At 65.5% G+C, this 26,875-nt stretch overlaps 3 protein-coding genes and 1 long non-coding RNA gene across 12 annotated transcripts in view; 2 read left to right on the top strand and 2 right to left on the bottom strand.

The window, feature by feature from the left end:
• Positions 1–13,452, top strand: OPLAH (5-oxoprolinase, ATP-hydrolysing). 3 transcript variants are annotated; one of them, XM_058699401.1, is made up of 27 exons: positions 1–273; positions 4,135–4,358; positions 4,436–4,627; positions 5,141–5,240; positions 5,317–5,440; positions 5,524–5,719; positions 5,798–5,963; positions 6,077–6,215; positions 6,310–6,377; positions 6,537–6,802; positions 6,939–7,051; positions 7,138–7,308; positions 7,495–7,632; positions 7,719–7,857; positions 7,978–8,090; positions 8,322–8,473; positions 9,109–9,269; positions 9,353–9,454; positions 9,538–9,712; positions 11,232–11,416; positions 11,542–11,688; positions 11,783–11,917; positions 12,057–12,206; positions 12,298–12,455; positions 12,538–12,698; positions 12,892–12,989; positions 13,245–13,452. In XM_058699401.1, the coding sequence occupies exons 1-27, from the start codon at positions 39–41 to the stop codon at positions 13,389–13,391; spliced, it is 4,155 nt and encodes a 1,384-aa protein (XP_058555384.1). In that variant the 5' UTR covers positions 1–38; the 3' UTR covers positions 13,392–13,452. The 3 variants fall into 3 exon arrangements, with proteins under 3 accessions (XP_058555384.1, XP_058555385.1, XP_058555387.1); XM_058699402.1 differs by lacking the exon at positions 1–273 and adding an exon at positions 3,536–3,611; XM_058699404.1 differs by lacking the exon at positions 1–273 and adding an exon at positions 3,762–3,913.
• On the bottom strand, positions 13,065–15,640 carry LOC131494784 (sphingomyelin phosphodiesterase 5-like). The gene is made up of 7 exons (XM_058699410.1): positions 14,673–15,640; positions 14,505–14,577; positions 14,202–14,342; positions 14,033–14,122; positions 13,879–13,942; positions 13,666–13,801; positions 13,065–13,593 (listed from the first exon to the last, which is right to left on the bottom strand). The coding sequence occupies exons 1-7, from the start codon at positions 15,498–15,500 to the stop codon at positions 13,501–13,503; spliced, it is 1,425 nt and encodes a 474-aa protein (XP_058555393.1). The 5' UTR covers positions 15,501–15,640; the 3' UTR covers positions 13,065–13,500.
• LOC131494785 (uncharacterized) lies at positions 15,611–21,966 on the top strand. Of its 3 annotated transcripts, none has more exons than XR_009253597.1 (5): positions 15,611–16,219; positions 17,233–18,103; positions 18,885–19,606; positions 20,186–21,030; positions 21,175–21,966. It is a non-coding gene; the product is annotated as an uncharacterized LOC131494785 (long non-coding RNA). The 3 variants fall into 3 exon arrangements; XR_009253598.1 differs by having other exon boundaries at positions 15,611–17,326; positions 17,494–18,103; XR_009253596.1 differs by having other exon boundaries at positions 15,611–17,326.
• The window catches only part of SPATC1 (spermatogenesis and centriole associated 1), a 26,203-nt gene continuing 17,154 nt past the window's right edge, over positions 17,827–26,875 (bottom strand). For all 5 annotated transcript variants that reach the window (XM_058699406.1, XM_058699405.1, XM_058699409.1 and 2 more), the window contains 4 exons: positions 25,857–26,723; positions 25,242–25,742; positions 24,985–25,124; positions 17,827–18,231 (listed from right to left, as the gene is read on the bottom strand). In XM_058699406.1, coding sequence (XP_058555389.1) covers positions 17,902–18,231; positions 24,985–25,124; positions 25,242–25,742; positions 25,857–26,723 — 1,838 coding nt within the window. In that variant the 3' untranslated portion in view covers positions 17,827–17,901. The remainder of the gene's footprint in view (positions 18,232–24,984; positions 25,125–25,241; positions 25,743–25,856; positions 26,724–26,875) is intronic.

The raw sequence follows: 26,875 nt of genomic DNA, 5'->3' as shown, positions 1-26,875 counted from the left end.
GGGACAGCTGCTGGTAGCTGCCCCCCCTGCTGCCGGGCATGTCCCCCCTCAGCAGCTACGAGGGTCTGCGGCGGGAGATCCAGCGGCTGGCCCAGGAGAATGAAGAGTTGCGACGGCTTGTGCAGCTCATCCAGGAGAACCAGGAGCTGAAGCTCGTGCTCCAGACCCGGGGCAGAGGCCTGGGCTTCTGTGGCTCCGGGCTCCTGGCCGAGGTGGCCACCAGCCCCCGGCTGCCCCGGCGCAGAACCATCAAGTTCAAGGATGCCGAAAGAGGTGAGGAGCGCCAGGGCCCGCGGGGGCTCTTCTCAGATGCCCACGAGGCTTCACTCATTCAAGCTTGTGCCAAGACAGGGGAAAGCGGCGGGGGCAGGGGGGGCGGGCGGTCCCTGCTCCCGTGGGGCGATGGCTCGTCAGGTGCGGCAGGTGCTGAGGAGTGATACGGGGGCCGGGGCCTCTTTAGCAAGGCAGCGGGGAGAAAGTAACGTCTCCGAGAAAGTGACATTGAAGCAGGACTGCACCAAAGTGAAGGAGCCACAAGGCTGGGGTAGAGCTGAGGGAATGGTCCGTGCAAAGGCCCTGAGGTGGCAGCGAGTCGAGTGTGCTGAGGCACAGTGCTGAGGCCAGCGTTGGAGTGGAGAGCAGATGAGGACCAGGAGGGTCTTCTAGGTCGGGGTCGTTCTCCTGGTGAGAAATCACAGGCTTGGCTAGAAGGGGGGAGTGAACAGTGCCGGGGCTCTGGATGTACTTGGGCGGGTTGGGCGTGCTGGTGGGAAAGTGGCACATGAAGGCAGTTCCTAGGGTTTGAGCAGTGCAACTGGGGCGCTCCCCCTGGCTCGGGCAGGCTGAGGGGACCCCAGCTCTCATGGGGACAGGCACCACGCTTCCCGGAAGCCTCTGGCTGTGCAGATCCACCGGGAGATACAAGTGGCCAGGGAGCGTGTGGGCCACGTCAGTCCTGGCACAGTGTCCCGTCCCTGCTTCTGAGGGCCCGGAGATGTTAACAGGCAGAGAACGGTCTCTGGAGAGGGTTCAGGGAGTGTGGGCTGCTCCATCAAAACACCACAGGCTGGGGCGCCTGGGTGGCGCAGTCGGTTAAGCATCCGACTTCAGCCAGGTCACGATCTCGCGGTCCGTGAGTTTGAGCCCCGCGTCAGGCTCTGGGCTGATGGCTCGGAGCCTGGAGCCTGTTTCCGATTCTGTGTCTCCCTCTTTCTGCACCTTCCCTGTTCATGCTCTGTCTCTCTCTGTCCCAAAAAAAATAAATAAAAAACGTTGAAAAAAAAAATTAAAAAAAAAAAAAAAAAAAAAAACACACCACAGGCTGGACCACTTCAACAATCCACTTCCCACAGTTCTGGAGGCTGGAAGTCGGAGATCAGGGCGCCGGCACCGTTCTCGGCGAGGCTCTCTTGCTGGCGGAGAGTTGGCCACTGTCCGGCTGTGTCCTCACATTCTGGAGACAACCCCTTCCGTCTCTTGTTGCAAGGGCACTAATGCCATCATTGGGGCCCATCCTCATGACTTTGTCACCTCCCTAAGGTCCGGTAGGCTTCAGTACAGGAAGTTAGGCAGGACACAGTTCAGGGCAGAGCAGAGGGGAACTTCTCAGGACACACGCGTCAGAAGATGCGGTAAAGGAGGCTGGCAGGAGGGAGTCGGCGAGGCGGGTCAGGACCCCATGCAGAAGGGGCTTCCCAGAGACAGAAGTGGGGAGCGGGCGGACGCACAGGGAGGCCAGAGGCCTGGGCACTGGGGCGGCTCAGGGGGCTTCTCTGGTCTTGCCTGATGTGATTTGTGAGCCTGGAGGCTTGTGGAGGTGGCAGGGGGCCTTTCCACGGACGTGCATCCTGAGGAGCAGAGCACTTGGGGTGCTGCTGGAGGGGCGTGGGGGCGGGGCCTCTAGAAGACACGGTTGGGCGCTGAGGGTCACCAGCCGTGGGCTGGAGACGGGCGTGGGGGCGGCCGGGCTGATGCGGTGAGGAGGCCTGGCTGAGACCACAGGCAGCCTGGCTGAGTACGGCACCCCAGGGGTGGTGGTGTGGCTGGGTTGTTGGAAGCCTCTCCGGATGGACTCTCAGCTGAGCATCAGGACGAAGACGCCACGTGGGGGGGTTGGCGGAGACGGGCAGGTGGGACAGTCACCCAGTGATGGGGGAGAGTGGGCTGGATGCACCTGCTGTGGAGGCGTGAATGGAGACACGGTGGGGGCTGCAGGCGGGGGTCCTGCCTGGAGTGGGGCCGCCGACCGCCATCTCGTGGTTAGCTCAGAGCCGGTGAGGGTAGAAGCTCCTGTACGGTGGCCACAGTGACGGTCTAGGCATCCAGCTGGACGTGAGGGATGGGGAAGGTGACAGGGAGGTCAAGGGGGTGGGGGTCTGGGGTCAGTACCTTGGCTGGCACCTGCCGCCGGGGGCACAGTCATCTGGGCACGGTCACAGCCCATCCCCCGCGGCGCACGCGCAGGGCAGCTCAAGTCCTAGGTCCAAGCAGGGCTGGAGGTGGGGAGAGACCCACGGGAGCCTGCGCTGGTGGGAGAGGCCACCGGCCACCGTCAGAAGGCGTGAGGTGGGGTCGGAGGCCACAGACACTGCCACTGCCCTGAGTCGCTGAGTCTCTTGTGTCTTTCTTGGTGCAGTTCTTTCCAAACCCCTCACCCCCCACCACGTGCACAGAGACTGCAGAGGCGCTGGTCAGAAGGGAGCTCCCGCTGCTGCCCGGGGTGCGGCCCCACCTCGCTCTCACCTCCAGGGACCAAGCAGGCCTCCAGCGCCAGCAAGGCTCCCAGGGGAGGGGGAAGTCTGGGGCGCGTGGGTGGGTGCCCCTGCCTATCTGGCCATCTGGCCTGGCACCTTGGGTGAAGCCCCCTTCACCCGCTGTTCCCTCTGCTTGGGTCTCGTCCCTCGCCCCATTCCCACTATTGCCCCCTGGAAGCTCTAAACGGCCTGCTCCAGGCCCTGCACGGTTGGTGTCCACTCCAAGCCTGGACACTTTCTGCCCGTGAGGAGACAGGCCAGGGTGGGGCACGCTTCGTCTCATCGTCAGGGCACCGGCCACGGCTTCTGGGGACATCAGCCCTGATGTTGTGAGGGTCCCGGGGCGCCCAGCCTGGGCTGTGGCAAGGCTGGCCCTGGGCGGGCAGCAGCGGGGTTAACGGCTGCGGAGGGGCCCTTGCCCGAGGCCCCTCCACGACCCCCCTCCCCAGCCCCGTCCCTCACGGAGTGACTGCCCCGCGCCAGGGTGCAGTCCGAGCTCGTCTGGGCTCTTACTTCTTTGGAGGGTGGCCTGCTCCGCCTTCCCCGGGGCACCTCGAGTGGCCGGCTGAACCGAGGTGGCCGGCGGCCGGGGACGCGCCAGCACGGAGCCGCCCCTGGCCCAGCTCGGCCCCGCGCCCCGCGGTCCCCCGGCGTGGCTCCCGTGGCTCCCGGCGGAGGAGGGAGGCGGCTCCCGGCGAGCCGAGCCTGACGCAACCCGGAGGGCCGTGCGCGGTGGGACCGGTCGGGCGGGGGGCGGGCCCCGCTTCCGGGCGGGGGGGGGGGGGGGGGTGCGGCGGGCAGGGCCGGGAGGGAGCGCGGCCCGAGCGGACCGCGAGCGCCTCGGAGCCGACGTGCCAGGTGGGCCCCGCACCCGGACCCTCCAGCGCCCCGCTTCTCCCCGCCACCCCTCCCCCCCCCCCCCCCCCCCCCCGCCCCGATCGCGGGCCCTGCCCCCTCCCTGGCGCAGGCCCCGCCCCGTGCCCCCTGTCCCACTCGGCCTGGGCCCCAAGGTCGAGCGACTGTGGAAGTCACCTGCCCCCAGCCCCCGTGCCTCCTCGTGCTAAAGGAGCCCAGACCCACCAGCCCGTGGGCTCTCCGGGGCGCCTCCGCCTCTGGCGGGTCCGGGGATTTGCGCCGCAAGCTGGGGCCCGGAGAACCGGGTAACGAGGGGCGTTAGGTGTGGCGTCCCCACCTGCCCGGCTGCGGCCGCGCCTCAGGCGACGCTCTGAGCTGGGCCTGCAGCCCCGGGCTCGGCCCAGGGCGCCTCCTCCGACCGCCGCCCCCCCCCCCCCCCCTTGCTCTCCTCAGCCCGGCTCTGCCCAAGGCTACCAAGCCGCGGGTGACCCCCGGGCCTGTCGCCTGATCTGCTGTGTCCGTCCAGTTCTCCCAGGACTGCCGGCTGAAGAGTCAGTGCTGGACTCCAGCCCTGTCACCATGGGCAGCCCCGAGGGGCGTTTCCATTTCGCCATCGACCGTGGAGGCACTTTCACAGATGTCTTTGCCCAGTGCCCCGGGGGGCAAGTGAGGGTCTTGAAGCTGCTCTCAGAGGACCCCGCCAACTATGCAGACGCCCCTACTGAGGGCATCCGCCGCATCCTGGAGCAGGTGGCCAGGGCAGGGCAGAGGGGCGGGCTGGGGAGGGACCTGGGACCGGGGCCTGACACTGACCTTGTGGTTCCCAGGAAGGAGGCGTGCTGTTGCCGCGGGACCAGCCCCTGGACACCAGCCGCATTGCCAGCATCCGCATGGGCACCACGGTGGCCACCAACGCGTTGCTGGAGAGGCGGGGGGAGCGGGTGGCGCTGCTGGTGACACGTGGCTTCCGAGACCTGCTGCACGTGGGCACCCAGGCCCGAGAGGACCTCTTTGACCTGGTGAGCGCACCCACTCCAGCTGGTGGCTGCGTCGTGCAGCTCATGGTTTCCCAGGGATGCCGTGGCCCCTCGGGAGGGCAGCCCTTGGAAGGGTCAGTGTTGGCCCCAGGCTAGCAGCTTATAGGCGGAGAGAAGGTTCCAGACACTCCTAGCAGGCACTCTGTCCCCCAAGCCCTCAGAGTGGTCACAATGTCTTGTTCTTGTCTGTCACCATACTGTTCGGGGTGAGGGGTAGGAGCCACCCCCACTCTCCCACTCCCCTACCCCCACCCCTACTGCTGGGCTCCTCCAGGGAGCTGCCCTTGCGGGGGGTGGCAGTTGGCTGCACTCAGGTGCCTGGGGGCAGAGAGCCACTCCTTGGGAGGCCTTGCTGGGGCTGGCCCCGTCTGTGTCTCCTGGGCCTATGGACTGGACTGCCGGGACACATCCCCTCGCCCGCACTGCCCCACCAGCGCAGGACCCCAGCAAGGACCCTCGGGCCTGGGTGTCCTCTGAGCCTCTGCCTGTCCCCAGGCTGTGCCCATGCCTGAGGTGCTGTACGAAGAGGTGCTGGAGGTGGACGAGCGTGTGGTGCTGTATCGCGGGGAGCCAGGTGCAGGGACACCTGTCAAAGGTGCGGGTGCCTCAGGGCTGGGGGCACGGGGGCAGCAGGGTGGGCCTTTGACGGATGGTAACGGGCCTCCTGGCAGGCCGCACGGGGGACCTGCTGGAGGTGCAGCAGCCTGTGGACCTCGGGGCTCTGCGTGGGAAGCTGGAGGGACTCCTGTCCCGAGGTGTCCGCAGCCTGGCCGTGGTGCTCATGCACTCCTACACGTGAGCGTGGCTTGGCCGGGGCTCTGGGCGGTGGGCTGGAGGCCGTGGGCAAGAGGCGGAGTGCCGTGGGGTCGTCATTACAGGTGGGCCCAGCATGAGCAGCAGGTGGGCGCACTGGCCCGGGAGCTGGGCTTCACCCACGTGTCACTGTCCTCCGACACCATGCCCATGGTGCGCATCGTGCCTCGGGGGCACACGGCCTGTGCCGACGCCTACCTTACCCCCACCATCCAGCGTTACGTGCAAGGTTTCCGCCGTGGCTTCCAGGGCCAGCTCAAGGTGAGGCCCCCTGCCGGCCTGCTCCGCCCGCCCCACCCCTGCCTGCCCGGCCCCTTACTGGCTGCCGCTCTCCCACAGGACGTGCAGGTGCTGTTCATGCGCTCCGATGGTGGCCTGGCGCCCATGGAGTCCTTCAGCGGCTCCCGGGCTGTGCTCTCTGGCCCTGCTGGGGGTGTGGTTGGCTACTCAGCCACCACCTACCGGGTGGAAGGCGGCCAGCCCGTCATCGGCTTTGACATGGGAGGTATGGAGGCCGGAAGGGCGGGGTCAGGAGGAGTCTCCACCGCGGCCCCAGGGCTGAGCAATGCCGGGCGTCCAGGTCTGTGCGGTGACTCCTCCCACCTCTCTCTCCTCCAGGCACATCCACCGACGTGAGCCGCTACGCTGGGGAGTTTGAGCATGTCTTTGAGGCCAGCACGGCTGGTGTCACCCTCCAGGCCCCTCAGCTGGACATCAACACAGTGGCAGCTGGTGGGGGCTCCCGCCTCTTCTTCAGGTCAGCCCCTGCACCTGGGTTGGGCACTCCCCTGCCCCCCGCCCCAGCCCTGCCTCCCAACCCACCTCTAAGTCCCGTCCTCCCTGCCCCAAAGGTCCGGCCTCTTTGTGGTGGGCCCCGAGTCTGCAGGAGCCCATCCTGGCCCCGCCTGCTACCGCAAAGGTAAGAGCTGGTACCTGCCCAGCCAGGCCCCTTCCCACGCTGCCCAGGCCTACCTCCGCCCCCCCCACCCCCACCCCGCCGCCCTTCAGCCCTGACCCTGCTGCCCAGTCCTGGACCCCATCTCCAGCCCCCAACCCCCACACCCTGCACACCTCCCAGGGGGCCCCGTGACAGTGACGGATGCTAATCTGGTTCTGGGTCGCCTACTGCCTGCCTCCTTCCCCTGCATTTTTGGGCCGGGAGAGGACCAGCCACTGTCCTCCGAGGCCTCCCGAAAGGCCCTGGAGGCTGTGGCCGCTGAGGTCAACAGCTTCCTGACCAACGGGCCTTGCCCGGCCTCCCCGCTGAGCCTGGAGGAGGTAGCCATGGGGTTCGTGCGTGTGGCCAACGAGGCCATGTGCCGGCCCATCCGCGCACTCACGCAGGTATGCCCGCCTTCGCCCTCGCCTTCGCCTGCCCTGCCCCCCACCCCCTCACCTCCCACTCAGGCAACCCCATCAGGGTGAGGGGTGGGGGGCCAGACAGGGCAGGGCGCGCCACCGACCCCCTCTGGCTTCCCAGGCAAGAGGCCACGACCCCTCGGCCCACGTGCTGGCTTGCTTTGGGGGAGCTGGCGGGCAGCACGCGTGCGCCATTGCCCGAGCCCTGGGCATGGACACTGTGCACATTCACAGGTACGTCTGGGAGTGGTGCGCCTGTCGGGGGTGGGGGGCTGGCTTTGGGAGGCACCCCCACATAGCCGAGGCCCCCGTCTACGTAGGCACAGCGGGCTGCTGTCAGCGCTGGGGCTGGCCCTGGCGGACGTGGTGCACGAGGCACAGGAGCCGTGTTCCTTGCCCTACGCGCCTGAGACCTTTGTGCAGCTGGACCAGAGGCTGAGCCGCCTGGAGGAGCAGTGTGTGGACGCCCTGCGGGCCCAGGGCTTTCCCAGGTGGGGCTCACAGGGGGCAGTGGAGGGGGGAGCTGGGCCAGGCAGAGGGCTGGCAGCATCCCAGCCACCCCCAGTTGGCTTTCCTGCCCGATGTGCCAGGTGGCGCGGTCCGGGAGGGCTGGCGGACGCGGGACGGGAGTCCCCGGGGCACCGTGTGCGAGTGGCCCGCCCGCCCCGCTGCTGCAGGTCCCAGATCAGCACCGAGGGCTTCCTGCATCTGCGCTACCAGGGCACAGACTGCGCCCTCATGGTGTCTGCCCACCAGCACCCGGCCACTGCCCGCTCGCCCCGTGCTGGCGACTTTGGGGCCGCCTTTGTGGAGAGGTATGCGAGCTCTGCCTCCCGGGAGCCCTGGCGGGTGGCCTACCGGCCTGGCCCTGATCGTTTTCTCGGGGCCGGCGGACGTGCAGGTACATGAGAGAGTTTGGCTTCGTCATCCCTGAGCGGCCGGTGGTGGTGGACGACGTGCGTGTGAGGGGCACTGGTCGCAGCGGCCTTCGCCTCGAGGATGTTCCCAGAGCTCAGACCGGGCCTCCCCGCATAGACAAGGTGGGTGGCTCTGCCTTGGCCTGCCCACCCGCACCCGCAGGGACAAGGGGACGGGTGTGGAGGGGGAGGGGCAGGGAGGGGCTGCACCTAGGAACCTCACTCATCCCACACCCTCCTCAGGTGACCCAGTGCTACTTTGAGGGGGGCTACCAGGAGACCCCTGTGTACCTGCTGGGAGAGCTGGCCTATGGGCACAAGCTTCAGGGGCCCTGCCTCATCATCGACAGCAACAGGTGGGCTGAAGCCTGGCCAGGGTGGGGCCATGGTGGGTACAGTTGCCGGGGCCTGGTGAGCTCAGGGGCCCTGTCAGGGGCTCTCTGGCCCGAGGCTACAGGAACAGAAAGGACTCTGGGGTCCCATTATGGTTGGGTGTCCCCCAGCCTGGGGATGTGGGGTCCCTCTTTGGGACGGGAGGGGGGGGGGTCTGGCTCGGCGCCCCCAGCCTCTTGCGCCCCTGCCTTCAGCACCATCCTGGTGGAGCCAGGCTGCCAGGCAGAGGTGACTGATACCGGGGACATCCGCATCTCTGTGGGGGCTGAAGTCCCGAGCCTGGTGGGCGCCCAGCTTGACCCCATCCACCTGTCCATCTTCTCTCACCGCTTCATGAGCATTGCTGGTGAGTGGCTGCCCGGTCCCCATGGCCCTGCTCCCTGGGCAGAGGTAGTGCAGGCACGTGGCTGGCAGGCCGTGCAGAGGGAGACAAAGTGTGACCCAGGGAAGGGGCAGAAGTGGAGTCCCCGCTGGCGACAGGGCCGCCCTGGGATGGCCAGCCCCGCCGCACCAGCCGGCCTTGGGCAGTGGGAGCACCTAACTCCCGCCAGCAGTCATGGGGCCTGAGATCGCCATCCTGTCTGTGGACGGAAAGAGGCTCGGCCCGGTGAGCCCTTCTACGCGGGGTCGGCTGGGGCTTGCTCGCCCCGAATCCTGTGCCTCAGCACTGATTTCTTGCTGTGCTAGGCAAGGTGGAGAGTTGAGGTGGGGTACCGGGTTCTTGGTGAGGCCCTGAGCAGGGATGGAGAGGAAGGGGGGGGCACCTCTCACACAGGCAACACACGGGGCCCGCCTGCAGTCTGGCTGTGTCCGCCGGGCCACCACCGCCTTCGGGTCCTGGGTCTGGGTGTCAGAGGCCTTGAAGGCAACAGTCCTGCCTCTTCTTCCTCTGGGGGTGTGCCGCGCCGGTGGGCGGGCGGGGCGGGGCCGTGCCGCGGGCGGGGCGGGGCCAGCGGGTGCCCGCTCATTCTGTGCCCCCAGAGCAGATGGGCCGCATCCTGCAGCGCACAGCCATCTCCACCAACATCAAGGAGCGTCTGGACTTCTCCTGTGCCCTCTTCGGGCCCGATGGGGGGCTGGTATCCAACGCCCCCCACATCCCCGTGCACCTGGGCGCCATGCAGGAGACCGTGCAGTTCCAGGTTCGGCGGCCCACCTCTCGGCCTCCCTGACCCCACCCCTCGCCTCCGCCCCTGCCGCCTCCACAAATGTCTTCTGGTCTCAGATCCAGCACCTGGGGGCCGACCTCCACCCTGGTGACGTGCTGCTGAGCAACCACCCGAGCGCTGGGGGCAGCCACCTGCCAGACCTGACCGTCATCACCCCGGTGAAGGCCGCTGCCTGGGTGTCTCCGGGGGTGGGGGGTGGCGCGGGCTGCTAGCACAGCTCACTGTCGCTCTCCACCCCCAGGTGTTTTGGCCGGGTCAGACTCGGCCTGTGTTCTACGTGGCAAGCCGTGGGCACCATGCGGACATTGGGGGCATCACGCCGGGCTCCATGCCTCCCCACTCCACCACACTGCAGCAGGAGGGCGCCGTCTTTCTGTCTTTCAAACTCGTCCAGGGAGGAGTCTTCCAAGAGGAGGGTGAGTGGGAGTGGGCTTGGAGTGACCTCGAGGTCGGGGGAGGGCTCAGTGGACCAGGCCGATTGGGGCGCTGTGGCAGCGAGTGAGTGGCGGAGGCCTGCCTTGAGGCTGGGGGAGCCGGGTAGCGACCCCGGAGTGGTAGCAGATCATCTTTCAGAGACGATCGGAGGCACTGAGGTGAACTCCTTCCGGGCCCAGGAAGGCTCAATGGTTTTGGGGGTGGGGAGCTGGCCAGGACAGTCACAGGACTGGGCACAGGAGGGAGAGGGGCTGTTTCAAGGTCAGCAGCTGCTCACGGTGGTGTCTGCCTTGTGTTTGCACTGGGTCTGTGGGCTACAGAGCAGTGAGGACGGGGGCCAGGGCCTGCAGACTCGCGGAGAACTTTCCTGGGCCTGCACTGGTCTGCCCTACACCATGAGAGCCCCCAGCCCATGTGCAGAGTAGATGGGGGGTTGAAGGCTTGGAGTGGGGAGTGGGGTAGGGGGCGGCTGCAGCTGTGCTGAATGATACTGACCCTCAAGCAGGGCAGAAGTGGGGGTAGGTAGGGACACCTGTTTTGGAGATCAAGGTTGGTATTTGAGGGGATCTAGGGATGAGGATGAGAGGTCAAGTTCAGACAGCCGGAAGGTGGAGGGAGGCTGTGTCACTGAGTTGGCACAGAGCAGTGAAGTTGGGACAGAAGCCCAGGGACAGGGGCAGTGAAAACAGAGCTGGTCTGAGGCTGCAGGTGTCTAGGAGCCCAGGCAGGCATCTGGGAGTGAGAGCATGGGCGGGGGTGGGGGGTGGGGGGTGTGGTGACAGAGCCACAGGCTGCCGTGGGTGGAGGACACAGAGAGAGTGGCCCAGGCCTGGTCATTCCCTTGGTCAGTGTGTGTGGTGGGGGCAGGGGGCAGGGGGCAGGGGTCATGGGAGGGACATGTGCAGGCACCTGACAGAAGATGCAGTGGCCACTGTACCCTAGGTTAGGGAGAGAGTCCTTGCCTGGGTCTCCGGGGCTCGCCAGGGGGCGGAGGCCTGGTTCAAATTTGTTTGGAGGTGGGGCAGGAGGCCCGGAGAGCTAGCTGATGCTCTTGCAAAGTGGTTGAGAGGGGGCCAGTGAGGGCCATCGGACTGAGGGCAGTATGAGTTGGGGCGGGTGGGGGGAAGTGTTTCTTCTCCTGGGAGTGGGGAGGGAAGCCCAGAAAAGGCAGGAGAGAGTGGGGCAGAAGGAGTTAAAGGTAAGAGGACCCCCCTGCTTCTCCTCAGGCACCTCCAGTTCCTGTGAGGTCACAGGAAAAGCCTAGGGTGCTCTGGGGGGCTGGGCTTTGGGAAGAAGGTTGAGCAGATGACAGGAGGCTGTGGCTTTGGGGGTGCCGGGGGTGGGTGTCAGCAGGGTTGTGGGGGGCCAGGGAAGGGCCAACATGGGGAACTCCCCATAGCGCCCAGCAGAGGAGGAGTAGGTACGGATCAGGGCACTGGGCAGCGCAGCCCCCCATCCGACCGGGTGGAGGGTGGCTCAGCGGTGACCCCATCCGTGCAGCGGTAACTGAGGCCCTGCAGGCCCCAGGCAAGATTCCCGGCTGCAGCGGCACGAGGAACTTGCACGACAACCTGTCAGACCTCCGCGCCCAGGTGGCCGCCAACCAGAAGGGCATCCAGCTGGTGGGAGAGCTCATCGGGCAGTACGGCCTGGATGTGGTGCAGGCCTACATGGGCCACATTCAGGTGGGCCTAGGGCGCAGGAGCAGGGGGCAGCTCTGTACCTGCCCCCTGGCGGCCAGGCGGGGAGGTGGGCAGCCCCCGCCCACCTGGAAGGCAGCGTGGCTGCCGCTGAACGTCCTGTCTGCCAGGCGAACGCGGAGCTGGCTGTGCGAGATATGCTGCGGGCCTTCGGAACCTCCCGGCAGGCCCGAGGCCTGCCCCTGGAGGTGTCAGCAGAGGACCACATGGATGATGGTTCCCCCATCCGGCTCCGCGTGCAGATCAACCTGAGTCAGGTCAGGCCGCAGCAACGGGGCCGTGGGCACCCGACGAGTGGCCGCGGGGCTGCTGCTGACCCACCTCTCCCCCCCACCCCCACCCCGTGGGCAGGGCAGCGCAGTGTTTGACTTCAGCGGCACGGGGCCTGAGGTGTTCGGCAACCTCAACGCTCCGCGGGCCATCACGCTGTCCGCCCTCATCTACTGCCTGCGGTGCCTGGTGGGCCGCGACATCCCGCTCAACCAGGTGCGCAGCGCGTGCTGTGTCCCTGAGCGAGCCTGGGGGCGGGTCGGCCCAACACCGGACTGGTCTAGGAGTGCGGGGGTAGGGCGACGTTTATTTCCCAATCGCCCTGAGAGCTGCCCTCCCCCGTCCCCCACCTCAGGGCTGCCTGGCGCCAGTGCGCGTCGTGATTCCCAGAGGCTGCATTCTGGATCCGTCCCCCGAAGCGGCCGTGGTGGGTGGCAACGTGCTCACGTCGCAGCGCGTGGTGGACGTCATCCTGGGGGCCTTTGGGGCCTGCGCCGCCTCCCAGGTGTGGCGGGTGGGTGGGCACGCTTGGGGCCGCGGGCGGGGAGGGTCTCCGATGCCTCCAGCCTAGCGCAAATGCCGTTCGCCCCTGCCAGGGCTGCATGAACAACGTGACCCTGGGCAACGCCCACATGGGCTACTACGAGACGGTGGCCGGCGGCGCGGGCGCGGGCCCCGGCTGGCATGGGCGCAGCGGCGTGCACAGCCACATGACCAACACGCGCATCACCGACCCCGAGATCCTGGAGAGCAGGTGAGTGGTGCGGGCGCGGCCGGGGCCGGGGAGCAGGAGCCCGAGCCCGGGTGGACCGTTCTGAACCCCCTGGCCCGCGCAGGTACCCAGTCATCCTGCGCCGCTTCGAGCTGAGGCAGGGGTCCGGGGGCCGCGGGCGCTTCCGAGGCGGCGACGGCGTCGTCCGCGAGCTGCTCTTCCGCGAGGAGGCGCTGCTGTCCGTGCTGACCGAGCGTCGCGCCTTCCGGCCATACGGCCTCCACGGTGAGCGGCAGCTCCCTGGATCCCCGACTCCCACCCCACCCACCCACTCCTGCACGGTGTCCTCCCCTCTGCCCGCCCTCCTTCTCTCTCCCTTCCTTGCCTCTTGCACGGAGTCCTTCCCTCTGCCCGCCCGCTGCCTCTGCCCCTCCCTTCCTTGCCTTCCGGGCCAGCCTCACTTTGCCTCTTCCCGAAGGGGGCGAGCCCGGAGCCCGGGGCCTAAACCTGCTGATTCGCAAGGACGGCCGGACGGTGAATCTGGGCGGAAAGACGTCGGTGCCCGTGTTCCCCGGGGTAAGGATTGACATCTGTCCTTCCTCATTCCCGCCCGCCCTCCAGCGGCCCCCTTTCCACAGAGGGTGAGCAGAGTTGCAAAAATAACCAGCGTCTGAATTTAATTTGGTTTCCGAAGGAGAGAGGGCGCGCCCTGGGCCTCCGTGGGCCAGGCCGGCCGCCATGAATGCACTGCCCCGGTGGGGATGGGACTGCAGCGAGAGGCAGGGTTGGGGGCGTCCATGCCCGCAGTGAGCCTGTCCCACTGCTCCACAGGACGTGTTCTGCCTCCACACACCAGGCGGGGGCGGCTACGGGGACCCGGAGGACCCCGCCCCACCGCCGGGGTCGCCCCCGCAGCCCCCAGCCTTCTCTGAGCGCGGCAGCGTCTACGAGTACCGCAGAGCCCAGGAGGCGGTGTGAGGGAGGGCCCCCACAATAAACAGCGAAGTCACCGCGTTCCCGCGGCAGCCGGCCAGGCTCACGCTCTGCGTCCGCGTCCGTCTTTCCAACTGTCGCCTGCGAGCCTGCGTCAGGAGGGCACGGAAACTCGGAGGCGAAGTCCCACGGCCAGGTGGTCTGTGAGCCCCGCCAGGGCCGTGCTGAACGTCACCTGTTCCACCTCCTGGGGGCGGGAGTCAGACTGAGGAGTCGCCCCAGCAGCAGCCGGCCCAGCGCCCTGAATTCTGGCACTTACTGGGCTCAGCGGGCCTCCGACCGCTCCCCGGTACATGATGTAGTCCAGGCGCCGGCCCCGCCAGGGCTCAGCCCGGCGGCCTCCGCCCAGAGGGCCCGCCAGGTAGCGGCGGCGCCCTTCCTCCTGCTCCAGGGCCCTGAGGAGGGGTGGTGTCACTAAGACCAGGCCTCCCCAGCGTTCTGGGCGGCGTCTGACCCCCAGGTCGCCACTCACCTCCTTAACATCTCCGGGGAGCAGGCCACCGAGTGGCGGAGGGTGGAGGTGCTCAGTATTGTGCCTGGGGGAGGGCGGGCGGAGGGCGGTGTCAGCGGCAGCCGCGGGCCTCGAACCGCACCCAGGTCGGCTCCCCACCCGGTTGCCCCCGTACCCAGAGCCCACGGCTGATCCCGGCGCGTGCCCAGCCGGCAGGGGTCCCGGAAGTGGCTGAAGAGCTGGTGCTCCTGCTCTTGCGCGTGGTCTGCGGGGCGAGGCCAGCGCGTGGTGGGCGGGGCGAGGCCAGGCCGCCCCGCCCCCGCCCCGCCGCAGCCTGCCCTCACCTGAGGAGCAGTTGTCGAAGTTTAGGTCGCCCAGGAGCACGCTGAAGGCCACGGCCTCGCCACTCTCGCGGCTCTCGGCTTCAAACTGCTCGATCCAGTCCAGTAGTAGCGTCAGCTGTTTACAGCGCAAGGGCCCGTCCTCTGCGAGGGCGGGAACGGAAGGCTCAGCGGGGCCGCGCTCCCCGCCCCCCCCACCCCACCCTCCGCGGGGCTCGCGGTGCCGCGGGCAGTGAACCAACGGTCGGGGGCGCGGAGAGGCCAGACGGCCTGCCCACGCGCCGACGATCCCGTCCTCGGGCTCACCACTCGGCGCATGCAAGTGCGTGCAGTGCAGGAAGCCCACGACGCGGCGCCCGTCCAGGATGCCCACCTGCGCCTGCAACACCACGGAGGGCCCCAGCAACCGTCGCCAGTTCGAGCCCACGCCAGCCCTCTCCCCGCCAGGAGGCGCCGCGGCGGTTGGGCAGGTACCTGTGCGGAAAGCAGTCCCTTGGAGGCCAGCGCGTCCTCGCGACGTGCGTGGGGGAAGGACCGGAAGGCGGCGCGCAGCAGCGGGTAGCGCGAGGCCAGCAGCAGCCCGCTGCCGAGCAGCTTGAGGTGCGGCCCGGGCTGCAGGCCACACGAGCCCACGTCGTGCAGCACCGGGCCCAGACTGGGCGCTAGGCGGCTCACGAGGCGGTGCGCCGAGCGCAGGTCGAACACCTCCTGCAGGCACACGAATTCCAGACCTGCCGGCACCTCGGCTGTCAGCACTCCGCAGGGCGCCCCCGGCCCCGGCGGACTGCTGCCAGTGGCCCCATAGCGCGAGGGCCGCAGGCCGGCGAGCAGCGCGGCGCCCACAGCCTCGGCCCGCCGCTGGCTGTGCTTCAAGTTGCTGAAGCGCGCCAGCCCGTCGGGGAGCAGGCACAGGTTGGCGCTGAGGAAGCTGAAGCAGCGCGCGGGCTCGGCCGGGGGGCGCCAGGGCGCCGGGGGCTCCCAGCACTGCGGCGGGGGCTGGTAGCAGAAGGGGCGGCGCCAGGTCTGCAGGAGCAGCCAGAGCGGCAGCCCGAGCAGGGCCAGGGGCAGGCCGACCAGCAGCAGCAGCAGCAGCGCGGCCCCAGCTTCCGCAGCGGCTTTCAGCCGCCGCAGGCCGCTGGGGCGCGCGGTCGGCGCGCAGCAGCCCAGCAGCCGGTCCAGGGCCCAGTAAGCCGGGAAGAGCAGGGCTCGAGCCAGGCGGTGGAGGGCGTGCAGTCCCGGGAGCGGGAAGGGAGAGGGCCGTGGGGCACCGGACGCTGGGGGCCAGTCCGGAAGGGTCTGCATGATGTGCGGGACTCCTCCGCCTCGCGGCGCCCCTGCGACCCAGTCGCTGCCAGCGTGCGTCCGCGGGAGCTGCGGGGGTGTCACGGGGGTCAAGGTTACGTGGCGCCACCTGTGCGCGGAACGGCGTAGGTGCTGTGCCCCGGGATCGCTGGGGCGCGGGCGCAGGCGGCAACCGGCGCGCCCGGGAAGCCGCGCTCTCCTCTCCCGCGCGGAGTCTGGACGGCCGTTGGAGGGAACAAAAGGGAAAGCGAAAGAGACCCTGGCTTCGCAGCCCCGCCCCCAGATCCTCCTCGCCCCACTCTGCCCCGCCCTCCCCTGTGCGCCACCGGGAGAGCCCCCAGACCTGCCCGACGCGAGCGGGGATTGGGGTGCAGCCTACAGCAAATGGAGAGCGACCCTGTTTAGTGCAGGCGGGCGCAGCGCCGGTGGAGGCAGTGCGGTGCGTGCTGCGTCCAGCTCCCTCCGCCGGCCCGCAAGTCCGCGCGGAATTGCCGGCGCCCTCCAGCGGCCCTGACTTCGGGGTCTACCCCAGCCCCACCGGCCTCCCGGGGTCCAGGTGTGCCGCAGCTGAGTTCAGAGACACAGCTCCAGAGGAGGGACGGACTCAGAACGCCCTAATCTGCCACCAGTGAGAGCCCCGCAGAGCTGCCCTAAGAGGCCTGTCCCCCGTGGTGACAGACCGCTCCGTGACCCTACCCCGAGGAGCTTCCAATCGGGAGGTGAGGGGCCGTTGGTGCGGATTTGCGCCGCCGCAACCTCAGGACACGTGAGCCACATGGAAATCAGCTCCCCATCCGGGGGCCCTCTCGTACCTGCTTCCTTGGTTCCCAGGACCCTGCTGCCCCGCTCTCTGTCAGGTGCTGCCGGGCCCTGCTTGAGCCCGCATCCGAATCATTTGAGCCGTGAACCACAGCCCACCGCTCTCCTGGTTGGGTCTTAAATTGCCCAGGAGTTTGGATCTGGGCAGCCATTCACGACTGCTGCCAGGGAGGAGGAGGGACTTCTGCCCCCCACCCCCACCCCCAATTCTCCAGGAATCCCTGATCCCCTTTAGAAACCAAGATCTGGTGCTGGGCGTGTTCACCGCGACAGTTGTGTCTTGCCGCTAGGCCTTGTCGGCAGACAGAACTAGGAGATTTCCGTCTCTAGATCTCACACTGCTCTATGTGGAGTCCTTCCCTGCCTTTCCGCGGGGGGTCTGGCTGGGTCCCCTGAAGTAGCAGGCCTGGGAGTGGAGAGCGCAGGGAGCTCCCGGGCCAGAAGGCCCTAGCACACCCCACAACCCTCTCCCTCCCTGCCTTCCTTGCTGGTTGCTGATACGATGCCTCTGGTTGAACCCTGGGACTCTTCTGTTCCCTCAGAGCGCTCTGGCTGGCAAGCACCGGTGTTCCAGGAGCCTCCTCGCCTGGGGTCCTCGCTCCCACCTCCTCAGCCCACCCTTTGCCTCCTATCGCAGCTCCAGCCTCCTTCCCTTCCTCGGGCAGGTCCTCTCCTTTACCTCTCGTGGGCCAGAGGCCACTCTGTGGGCTTTACCCCACTGCCCATCTCTCATGCACACCCTGGCAAGGACCCCCATCCTGGCCTCCAGTCCTCAGTTTCCTGCACTATCCACAGGCCCCTCCCCCTAGTCTGCAGGTTACCCCTGGTGGAGTCCCATTTTACACGCCCCGCCCTCTGCTGCTCCCTTGGGCTTCCCCATTCTGCCTGCGCTCTGCCCCTGCCCCTGCAGCAGGTGGGTTCTGCCGGCTCCAGCTCTGAGGCTCGGAACCCTGTGGAGCCTTAGGAATCGGCCACATCTCCCTGGGCTGCCCCTCGCTAGGATTTGGGTGAGTCTACTTTCTCCGGGGTCCCGTCCATCTAATGTCCTCTTCCCCTTAGTGAGGCTCCAGGAGCCCTCCCTGCCCCCTCTCCCGCCGCCCTCTTCCTGGCCTAGGACAGAGGGAAGGGTCCCCACGTCCACATCCTTGTCTTCTGCCTTCCACTCTGCACCCAGGCTTTAGCTCTCTGTACAGCGCTAATGCTGCTGGCACAGCCACGGCCCTTCCCTGCCAGGTCGGCTCCTCCTTGCTTCCTGCTCTTCCCCCTCCGAGTCTCAGGGGCTCCTGCTGCTCTCACCCGCAGGCCGGCGGCAGCTGGGGACCTTTGAACACCACGCTCCTCAGCAGACAGCTGCCCAGCTTTGGTCTTGGGGCTCTCTCCAAGGACCCCGGGGTGGGCCTGGAGCCCCAGGGCAAGCAGGATTGAAGGGGTGCGGGGGGAGGAGGTGCTGGTGGGCCACCCCGGCGGAGGCAGCACCCCCAGGAGTTCTGGCCCGGGGCCCAGCGGCTAGCGTGTGTGGGAAGCTTTAATGGCCTGGCACCGAGGAGCGGGCCAGAGCGGGCCTGGCTGGCAGCAGCCGGCATCACCAGATGAACATAGGCTTGCCATCGTCATGCGCCAGCTGGTTGAGGCAGGAGAGCAGCAGCAGGGTGTCGGTGAGCATGCTGGGGTGCACGGTCTCCACCAGCACGCGCTGCAGGAAGTCCACGGTGTAGGAGCCGCCCTCGGACGCGGCCAGCTCTGGCCTCTCACGCAGGATCCCGTAGGCGTTCACCAGCTGCTCGGTGAGCGCCGGGTGCACCCGCCCGTCGTAGCCCAGGCTCTGCAGCCGGTTCATGATGCTTACATAGCGCTGCGTGAGTGTCTGGCACAGCTCTTCATCCAGCTTGTGGTCGCTGGGGTTCAGGGAGGCCTGAGGGGAGAGCGGCCGTCAGGGCCCCTCCTGCTCCCACCGCCACAAAGGCAAGAGAGGGGCAGGTGCGGCTGTGGCAATGTGCTGGAGGGAGGTGTCCTGGAGGCCCTGGGAGAGAGGTCTGGGGACTGGCAGCAACCCGGTGGGTCTCCACCCGCTTCTTTACTGCCTGTGCCTTCCAACCGGGCAGTGACTGCATCCCGCGGCATCTCGCCAGGAGAGCGGCCCCTCCTCCCCACTCCTGCCGTTGCCTCTCGGGCGCGTGACCTGGACATTCACTCAGGGCGCCGGCTCAGAAGGGCCACACTCAGCTTAATGTCCCGCCGTAGCCATCTTGGAGTTCTTTATAGGTTTTGAACAGAGAGCCCTGTATGTTCATTTTCACCGAGTCCTGCACATTACATCTCTGTCACACATGCAGCTGCCCCCAGGCCCACAGAATGTCAGGTCTGAAGTAGATGGGGTCTCTTGCCTGAGGCCCTCCTACACGTCCCACCTCTTGGGGCCAGGCCTGACCTGCAAGGTCCCCACTCTGGCCCTGCTCATCCCCTTCCAACCGTTCCTGGATGCCCACCTGCTGGTTCCTAACCTGCTAGAACGAGCTGCTGAGGCGTCACTTTCTCCGAGAATGTCCCCTGTCCTTTCCTCCCCAGGTGGTCTTGTGAATAGAGCACTGGACTCCTGGCTCGGCTCAGCCAAAGTGACGCCTGAACGCTGGCAGACGTACCTGGAGCCCTGTGCTCAGCACCCCCGCTGCACGGTCACTAGAGTAAGCTCATCTCCCTGCCTCTAGGCTCCTCCCGGCCCCTGAGCCTTCTCCCTCCTTTCACCTGCTCCTGTGCCGTCAGGCAGGCTGCAGGAGTTCAGCCACCCCATCTGTGGGTGACAAGTGGGGCCGCTGGACGGCTCAGAGCACAGTGAGTGGGTAGCTTTAAGCCTCAGCCCCCGAGGACATCAGAACCCATTATATGCTCTCTCCTGGGCTGTGGCTGAGCTCCTGCTGTGTGCCAGACGCGGCGCGTGGAGCTACAGACAGGAGCAGAAGTCGGGCACTCTGCGCCCACCCTGCCGGGGTACTGGATGGGGAAGAGCACTGTGGGCACACTTACACTGAGACGCAAGGCTGCGGCTGCCCCGAGGAGGTGACCTCTTGAGAGTGGAGCACAGGTGAGGCAAGTGAGGGGGGACAAGCAGGACAAGCACTCCACAGAAGCGAGGGAGCAGCGGGCACCGAAGCAAGAGGGGGAGGGCTCTGTCCTGCAGATAATTCGCAGCCCTCCCCTGTGCAGGGCACCATACCAGGTGATGGGATTCAAGTGTGAGCAAAGCCCTCTGAGTTTATGGTGATGACAGCACCAAGGAGAGGGACGCTACTGTGAGTGTTGCCGCGGGGAGAGGACTCTGGAGGGGAGAGGGTGCTGGGCTGAGGTCTGAGGGACGAGGATCTCAGGAGGAAAGAAACTTCCAGGACAAGGAACAGCATGCATGGCTTGGAAGGTACCAGGAGGCAGAGCACAGAGCAAGGAGAGGGGCCCACAGGGAGGGCTGGGTTCAGGGACCGCTTCTGTCCCCACACTGGGTCTGAGCCTCCTCTGCTCTGACACGGAGGAAAGCAAACCACCTGACAGCTGCTTTGAAGAGTAAAGGAAATGTCTCTAGGGGGTGCTGAGCACAGCATCTGTACCGGTGTGCACCCCCTTGCACGGTCCCGGAGCGGTCCCGGCTCCAGGGGACACATCAGTGGGCTCTCACGTTGAGCAGAATTGTGTTTCAAAGGAATGGAGGAGGGGTGACATAGTTGGCCAGGATGAGGCCAGGGTATATACAGGCGGGGAGGAGGCAGCAAAGCCATCTCAGTGCCTAGCTCCCAGCCTCAACTCTCCTGCCCCCCGTAGCATGTGTCACCCCCTGGACCTGTAGCATACATATTTATGGCTTTTCTTATTTATTGAAGGCCTCCCCACGAGTGGGCGAGCTCCTGGAGCGCAGAGACCGTCTGATATAAACTTGGTATGCACTGAATGCTCCATAATAGGAGTGAAGAGATGAAAGGGAAGGATAGTAAGGTGCCAGCAGTTTAGTCCAGGGCCTAGGTGAATGTAGACGCAGGCGTATACATGGGAAACATCTTTAGAGGGAGACTCAGCAGAGGATCTGGTGCTGGACCAGATGTGGAGGAGAGAACAGGTGCTACCAAATACGCACGCACCTGCAAGAAACTGAGCACATGTGTTCACCACCCAGTCTTTCCATTCTGGAAAGGACGCCGACCACGTGTTCAGTGCTAAGGGAACCGGCGGCGAAGGTTCAGCCCTTGTTCCCGTTAGAAAGCAACGCTCAAGAGGCGGCCGCACGTCCCTCAGAGGGCGGAGACTGGAGCGTGCATCCTGACTCTTGGGTTAGAGAGAAAATCCAAAGCAGTTTGTGAAATCCTTACACCTGAGAAGCCCCCGCCCGTGGGTGGGAGGCCACCGGGCCGGGCGGGTCCACCTGCTGCACCACTGGTTAAATATAGAGCGAACTGCCTTGCCCCACACGTATTCCCAAACACAGGCTGTGTAAAATAAAATGACTTAAGTGCTCAGCCCAAGAAGGAGGAATAAAGCAAACCAAAAGGAAGCAGAAGGAAAGAAACAGCTGAACCAAGGAAACAGAATCCTAAGGATCAACAGAGGATCAGCAAGAAAACCCCGCGAGCGCACCGAAGCCCCGCCTTCCCCTGCGGAGGGAAACTCCCGCCTGCGACCCCGCGTCCGCGACGGCAGCAAGGCCTGACGTCACCGAGACCGGGCCAATGGGGTGAGACTGGGACCGTCAGCTCCGCCCCCTGGGCGGAGTCCCGGACCCGGGGCCCAGACGCGCGCCAGGGGGTGGGCAGCGGCCGCGGCCCCACGGGGACAGGGACACGCGGCTTCCTGACGCCCCTTGTTTCTGTCACGGCAGCTCGGCGTGTTCGCGAGATAAGTAACGAAGCTGCAGAAGTCGTAAATAACCGCAAACGGCATCTGGAGGCGTTAAAAACACGAGGGTGGGGCGCCTGGGGGGCTCAGCTGGTTAAGCGTGGGACTTCGGCTCAGATCATGATCTCACGGCTCATGAGTTCAAGCCCCACGTTAGCTCAGAGCCTGGATCCTGTTTTGGATTCTGTGTCCCCCCACCCCCACCCCCGCTGCCCCTCCCACACCTGATCGCGCGCCCTCTTTCTCCCCCTCTCTCAAAAACAAAAACACCAGGATACAGTGCGGTTTATGATCGGAATACCTTCTCATGTGTCCTTCCGAAATGGTAAAAGGGAGGGAGGGAAAACTCGTGTGATCTTTTCAATGAAAGGCAGAAAATACATTCATAAAAGTATTCATGATTAAGAACCCCCCCCCCCAAAGGTGTCAATGAATGAGGAAGAGGAAAAACTTAACCTGATGTGGCAGGTGCTGAAGCTGCCTCATCAGGCTTCCGTCCTAGTGTTTCTAGTGCTTTTCGGAAGCTGAAAGCCTTTTCCAGACTCGCCTGTGGCTTAGGGACCTCTGCGACCTGGGCTTCTGCCCAGCAGGGCCCATGAGTGGAACTTGCAGGCGGATGCGGATGCCGGGAGACAGTGGTGCCCAGGAGGAGCAGGGGTCCCCGAGAGTGCAGTGGCTATGACCCTGGTTCTTCAGGGGCAGCCATACCAACTTCTGTGCCCAGTCTTGTGTCCTCACCTAAACATGTACAATAAACCTCTTTCTGTTTACATCAGCTAGTGTTGATTCTGTTATCTGCAACCAAGAACTGTGACTGAAGAAGATTTGGCAAAAAGCCTGGACACACATTGTACTTAATGGGCAGACTTGACGTGTGTGTTTGCAGTCAAGCCAGAAACAGGAGGAGGTTGCTGTATTATCTGCTTCTTGTAAACACTGTACAATACGACCGTCTACATAGAAAAGCCAAGATGATATACAGGCTATTAGAACCAGAACAAGAGTTTGGCATGGTAGCTGGAAACAAACCATTGTGCAAACACCGCAACTGTTGTCAGCAGGCCAGTGCGTGGGGCTCCAGAGGGCACTAGGGGGCCCAGGACCCAGCTGGACACAGCCATGAGGTGCCTCCGTGACCCTCACATGGGTGCTGGGCTCAGGTCTGCTGTGATTGCAAGCTGAAAGGGAGGTACTCAGAGCACCCCACCCCCACCTGGAGCAGAAGATGTTTGCAGCTGGGGAGAAGAGGTGACAGGTCTGGGCACCGGAACAACTTTTAGTTGAGTTTAAAAGACGGCACAGCTGACTGTGAACTTATAAAAAAGATGGCCAGATTCATTGAAAACAGTCAACAAGTCCTCATTCGGCAACGGAGCTCTATTGAAACTTGTCAGTCGTCAAACTATCCAGCATTCGCGAAGCAAACGAGCCAGGTTCGGACACCAGGTTTGACCAGGGGTGGTGGGTCTGGATAGAATTTAGGGATTCTAACAACGACCAACACTGGGGTTCAATGCGCAGAAAAACAGGATGTTTTCAGGAAAGGACATAAAAGTCCAGGCAAAGTGGAATTGGATCCTGATAGGAATCAACAAACGGGCCAGGCCAGCAGGCAGGATGGATGGCCTTGAGAGCGTTCGTGCTCCTCGGGTGGAACCAGACATGGTCACCCTGCGGCGGGCCAGCTGGGGGGGTGTCAGACCCGAAGACAACGTCTGTGCGGGTGGGCTCGGCAGGGCGCTTCTCGGGAGCTTGGGCACAAGTGTAGGACCCTGGCAGCACTGGTCATTGCTGATGGAAGGTGAATGGGGCCAATGGCTCTGGGACTGGGGACGGAATGAGTGTTTGGTGCCAGCCACAGCCCCTCCCCCACAAGCACTGGCCCAGGGGGCACCGAGCTCCTTGACTTCCTCAGACGCCGGAGAAAAGTGCCTTCGGTACATCCCGCCCTCATCTTCCCGCCTCTCTTCTAGGAGTTACCGGCTGGTGCTGTGACTGGAGTCCTGGGCAGAACTACTGGCTCGCCAGCCAGAGAACTACTCTCCTCGCCAAGTGGAGAGGGGCCGGGGACCAGAGGGCTCGCACAGCGGACTCATGGCAGAGTCCCGTGTCAGCGGTGATATGTCTTTATCACCTTCCGTCTAAAGGTGGGTTTCAAACAGCGGGAAAGCTCTACCACACTTTAAACCAGACATTGTAATCCAATGTCGTCTTCGCCAACTGGATATCAGCTGCAACATTGTAGAGACGTAAATATTGCACTTACGCCTGTGTTGTTTGCCAGTTTCTAACTAGCCATGGCCAGTCTGCACTTGAGACCCAGCCTTGGCGGCGGGGGTCCTGGCTGTGCATCAAGGACCCTCAGACCAAACGTGACCACGGTGGGCCCCACTGACATGGGCAGCAGAAATGGCAGGGGTATCAGAACAACCGACACCGTAAAGACGTGAAACGTCCCCCTGTTCAATCTGGGAAGTGATGCAAAACCAAATACTTGAATGAGGTTTTTCCTGGAACTTGACGGGTGCTCCTAAAATTCACACTGAGCGAGAGGCCCAGAGGAGCTGAAACAATCTGGAAGAAGAGAGGTGCCTGGCTCTGTCAATGCACAAAGGAGGACAGCATGGGCTGGGGACAGTCAGAGCGGCGGCTGGAGAGCCCACACACATGGGGCTGGCGGGGGGGGGGGGGGGGGTAGCGGGATGGATTCAGGGCTGGTCCCAGCCCTCTACCGCTCTAGCTTTAAGGGAGTCATGAAAAGTACAAACAAAGGGAAAGGTAGATCATTCTGACCACATTAAAATTAAAAACCGAACCAAAGGACACACTGACCAAAGGAAAAGGCGAGCTCAAACCGGGACTCAGATGAGCCCACGGTAGCCCTGAGCTATTCCTGCCGATCACACACCAGGTCTATAGTCTACAGATAAAAACGCTGGAGAGAAGGTGGCCAAGAACAGAGGCCTATTTCCCAAGGAAATCCCCAAAGGCTCGCCTCTCCCGTCCCCCGGCGTGGGGGCCCAGCCAGAGTTGGCACGCTGGTGGGAGAGGAGGCACAGGCGATCGATCGTTCTGGACAGCCTCCTCTGGGCATCCAGCCAGGCACAGCCCACACCCCATGACGGCTCTCCTCCCAGTGTCTTCCAAGGCTCCCAGTGCCCTGGACACCTTTTGGCCACTGGGGCTGAACACCAAGCTTCCCGCACTCGGTGGCAAGGTAGGCGTGCCCAGAGAAGCCCTGTGTACCGTGTCCCTCACAGGACGCAGGCTCAGTGGATGGTGTGCTAAGAATGTACTGGAATGAGCCCGAGCCTGAGGTCCCTGGTCATGAGGCCACCAGCTGCTCGGTGGTTCTGGGACCTGTCTACCCTGTGCCACCTCAGTGACCCTAGAGGGCACCAGCAGCGGTGGGGAGGTGGGAGGGGTAGGCATCAGCTCTCTTAGTGGGGGGAGGGCCCCTGGGAATGAAGGCTGGCCATCTGGAAGCCACTGCAGTGGCAAAGGGGGGCAGTGCAGACGTGACTGTGCTCAGGACCCTGCCCTGCACTGTCCCCTGGGGAGGCCACGTGGCTAGGCCCACAGGCTCCTGCTGCCAGGCGCCCTGGACACCTTTTGGCCACTGGGGCTGAACGCCATGCCTCCACCACAGGGTGCCCGCGGACTCTGATGGGCTTGGCCAGGCTGGTGCGCAGGGCCCCCCAGCGGCTCCTCCAAGGCCCACACCCCCCCCCCAACCCTAACGGGTGACAGGGACAGGGCCTCTGGTGGTGAGGGGGAACCGGGCACCGGGCACCTGGATGATCTTCTCTGGGATGTTGGAGACGGTGAAGCCGTACAGGCGCACGCGCTCGGGGAAGATACTGGACAGGATCCTGCGGTCCAGCTGGAAGGCGATCTCCCCCACCAGCCGCTCCCAGGCCAGCTGCCTCGACTCTGAGGACAACAGGGGGTGGAGGGAGTGGTCCGCGGCCCAGGCCGGGGCCGGGGAGGGCCACGGGGGCAGCGGGGGAGACCCCGCACAACTGGCGTTGCTGCAGTTGTGTCACAGACCTCGGGGGCTGTCCGGAAACTTGCTGATCTTCCGGTGGGCTAGCTTCCGTTCCGATTCCACCATGCTTTTCCGAGATGTTTCTGTGCCGCGTGGACCCCGGGGGTCGTTGACTGACGCCGGGGAGGACGAGGTTCGAGGTGGGGAATGGGGATTTCGAGGAGGGGAGTGGGGGGTGGGTGAGGGCTGGGTGGGGGGGTGGTGTGCCCGCGTGGGGGACGGGGGTGGGCACTGGGCAACGTGGGTGGTGCCGGGGGAGGCGTAGTCGGTGGTAGCTTGGGGGGCGGCAGTAGGGGCGACAGGGGCAGGGGCAGGAACTGCTTGTCCCTGGGGGGCACCGGGCTGGGCCCGGGCGTCCGAGGTGCTGAAGGAGAAGGCCGTCCCGGGGCCAGCTGCGCCCCTGGTCTCCATGGGGGTAGAGGTGTGCAAGGGCACGCCCACAAATGTCACGCCGAGAGGCTCCAGGTCCTGGGTCGGCTGTGGGTGCTCAGCGGACATTGGGACTAGTGACGTTGTGGGGCAGAGAGGAGAGAAGGAGGGTCAGAGCAAGTCAGGACCCAGGACCGGCCTGGCGGGGGCTGGGGGTGCCCTCCTGTCCCTCCCCCTGCACCGGGTACCTTTGGTGGTGCCAGCAGGCCCTGCTCCAGCGGAGGGATGGGGTCCAGATGGGCATCCTCGGAACGGCTCTGTCAGCCACACCCTCTGGGCCCCCGGCAGCACCAGATTGCTCACGGGGTTGGCCACAAGGTTCTGAGAAACACCTAGAGGGGCAGCTGTGGAGGTGAGCAGAGGGCTGCTCGGAGAGATGGCCACTGTGCCTGTCGTCGGTGCCATCAGGGGGCTGCTCGGGGTCGGGGGGCCGGTGGAGGCCGTGCCCATGGAGCTGCCCAGTGTGCCTCCTGGGGCCACTGCCAGGGGCCTGGCCAGGGGGCTGCTCAGAGAGATGGCCACTGTGCCTGTCGTCGGTGCCATCAGGGGGCTGCTCGGGGTCGGGGGGCCGGTGGAGGGCAGGCCCATGGAGCTGCCCAGTGTGCCTCCTGGGGCCACTGCCATGAGGCCGGCCAGGGTGCTGCTCGGAGTCGGGGGGCCGGTGGAGGGCAGGCCCATGGAGCTGCCCAGTGTGCCTCTTGGGGACACTGCCATGAGGCCGGCCAGGGTGCTGCTCGGAGTCAGAGGGCCGGAGGAGACCGTGCCCATGGAGCTGCCCAGTGTGCCTCCTGGGGCCACTGCCAGGGGCCTGGCCAGGGGGCTGCTCGGAGTCGGGGGGCCGGTCAGGATGCTGGAGAACAGGCCGCTCTGTGACATGGGCCCTGGACTGGGCAGCAAGGTGCTGAGGGGGCCCGTCAGGGGGCTCACGATGGGGCCTGCCGTGGGGCCGGGCTGCGGGCTGTTTAGCATGTCGGCCAGGGGTGCCAGAGCCACAACGCCCACTTCTTCCAGGACGGGCTCGTGTGCTGCTGCCGGGGACGGGGGCAGGAAGACACCTGGGGGACACAGAGAAAGCACTGAGACCCCGGCAGGCCCGGTGGGGGAGGGCCCGGGTGCTTGCCTGCCTCTGACGAGCTGACCAGCTCTGCACCTGTCTCTTGGGTGGCCGGACAATGACCCTCCCCCGCTGACGGGGTCTGTGGGGCGA

This window comes from Neofelis nebulosa, chromosome 14, assembly GCF_028018385.1.
Source record: "Neofelis nebulosa isolate mNeoNeb1 chromosome 14, mNeoNeb1.pri, whole genome shotgun sequence".
NCBI lineage: Eukaryota > Metazoa > Chordata > Mammalia > Carnivora > Felidae > Neofelis > Neofelis nebulosa.
Note: the sequence above shows the minus strand (reverse complement) of the source record. Positions and strands in the feature narration are given on the sequence as shown.

What these genes read in the sequence shown, in the direction of transcription:
- OPLAH (XM_058699401.1), top strand. Translation starts at nt 39, where the DNA reads ATGTCCCCCCTCAGCAGCTACGAGGGTCTGCGGCGGGAGATCCAGCGG. An exon ending in GAGAGGACCTCTTTGACCTG is followed by an intron (nt 4,628 to 5,140) that starts GTGAGCGCACCC and finishes GCCTGTCCCCAG; the next exon opens with GCTGTGCCCATGCCTGAGGT. An exon ending in GGCCTCCCCGCATAGACAAG is followed by an intron (nt 7,858 to 7,977) that starts GTGGGTGGCTCT and finishes CACCCTCCTCAG; the next exon opens with GTGACCCAGTGCTACTTTGA.
- LOC131494784 (XM_058699410.1), bottom strand. Translation starts at nt 15,500, where the DNA reads ATGCAGACCCTTCCGGACTGGCCCCCAGCGTCCGGTGCCCCACGGCCC. An exon ending in GCACTTGCATGCGCCGAGTG is followed by an intron (nt 14,343 to 14,504) that starts GTGAGCCCGAGG and finishes CCGCCCTCGCAG; the next exon opens with AGGACGGGCCCTTGCGCTGT. An exon ending in TCGGAGGCCCGCTGAGCCCA is followed by an intron (nt 13,594 to 13,665) that starts GTAAGTGCCAGA and finishes TCCCGCCCCCAG; the next exon opens with GAGGTGGAACAGGTGACGTT.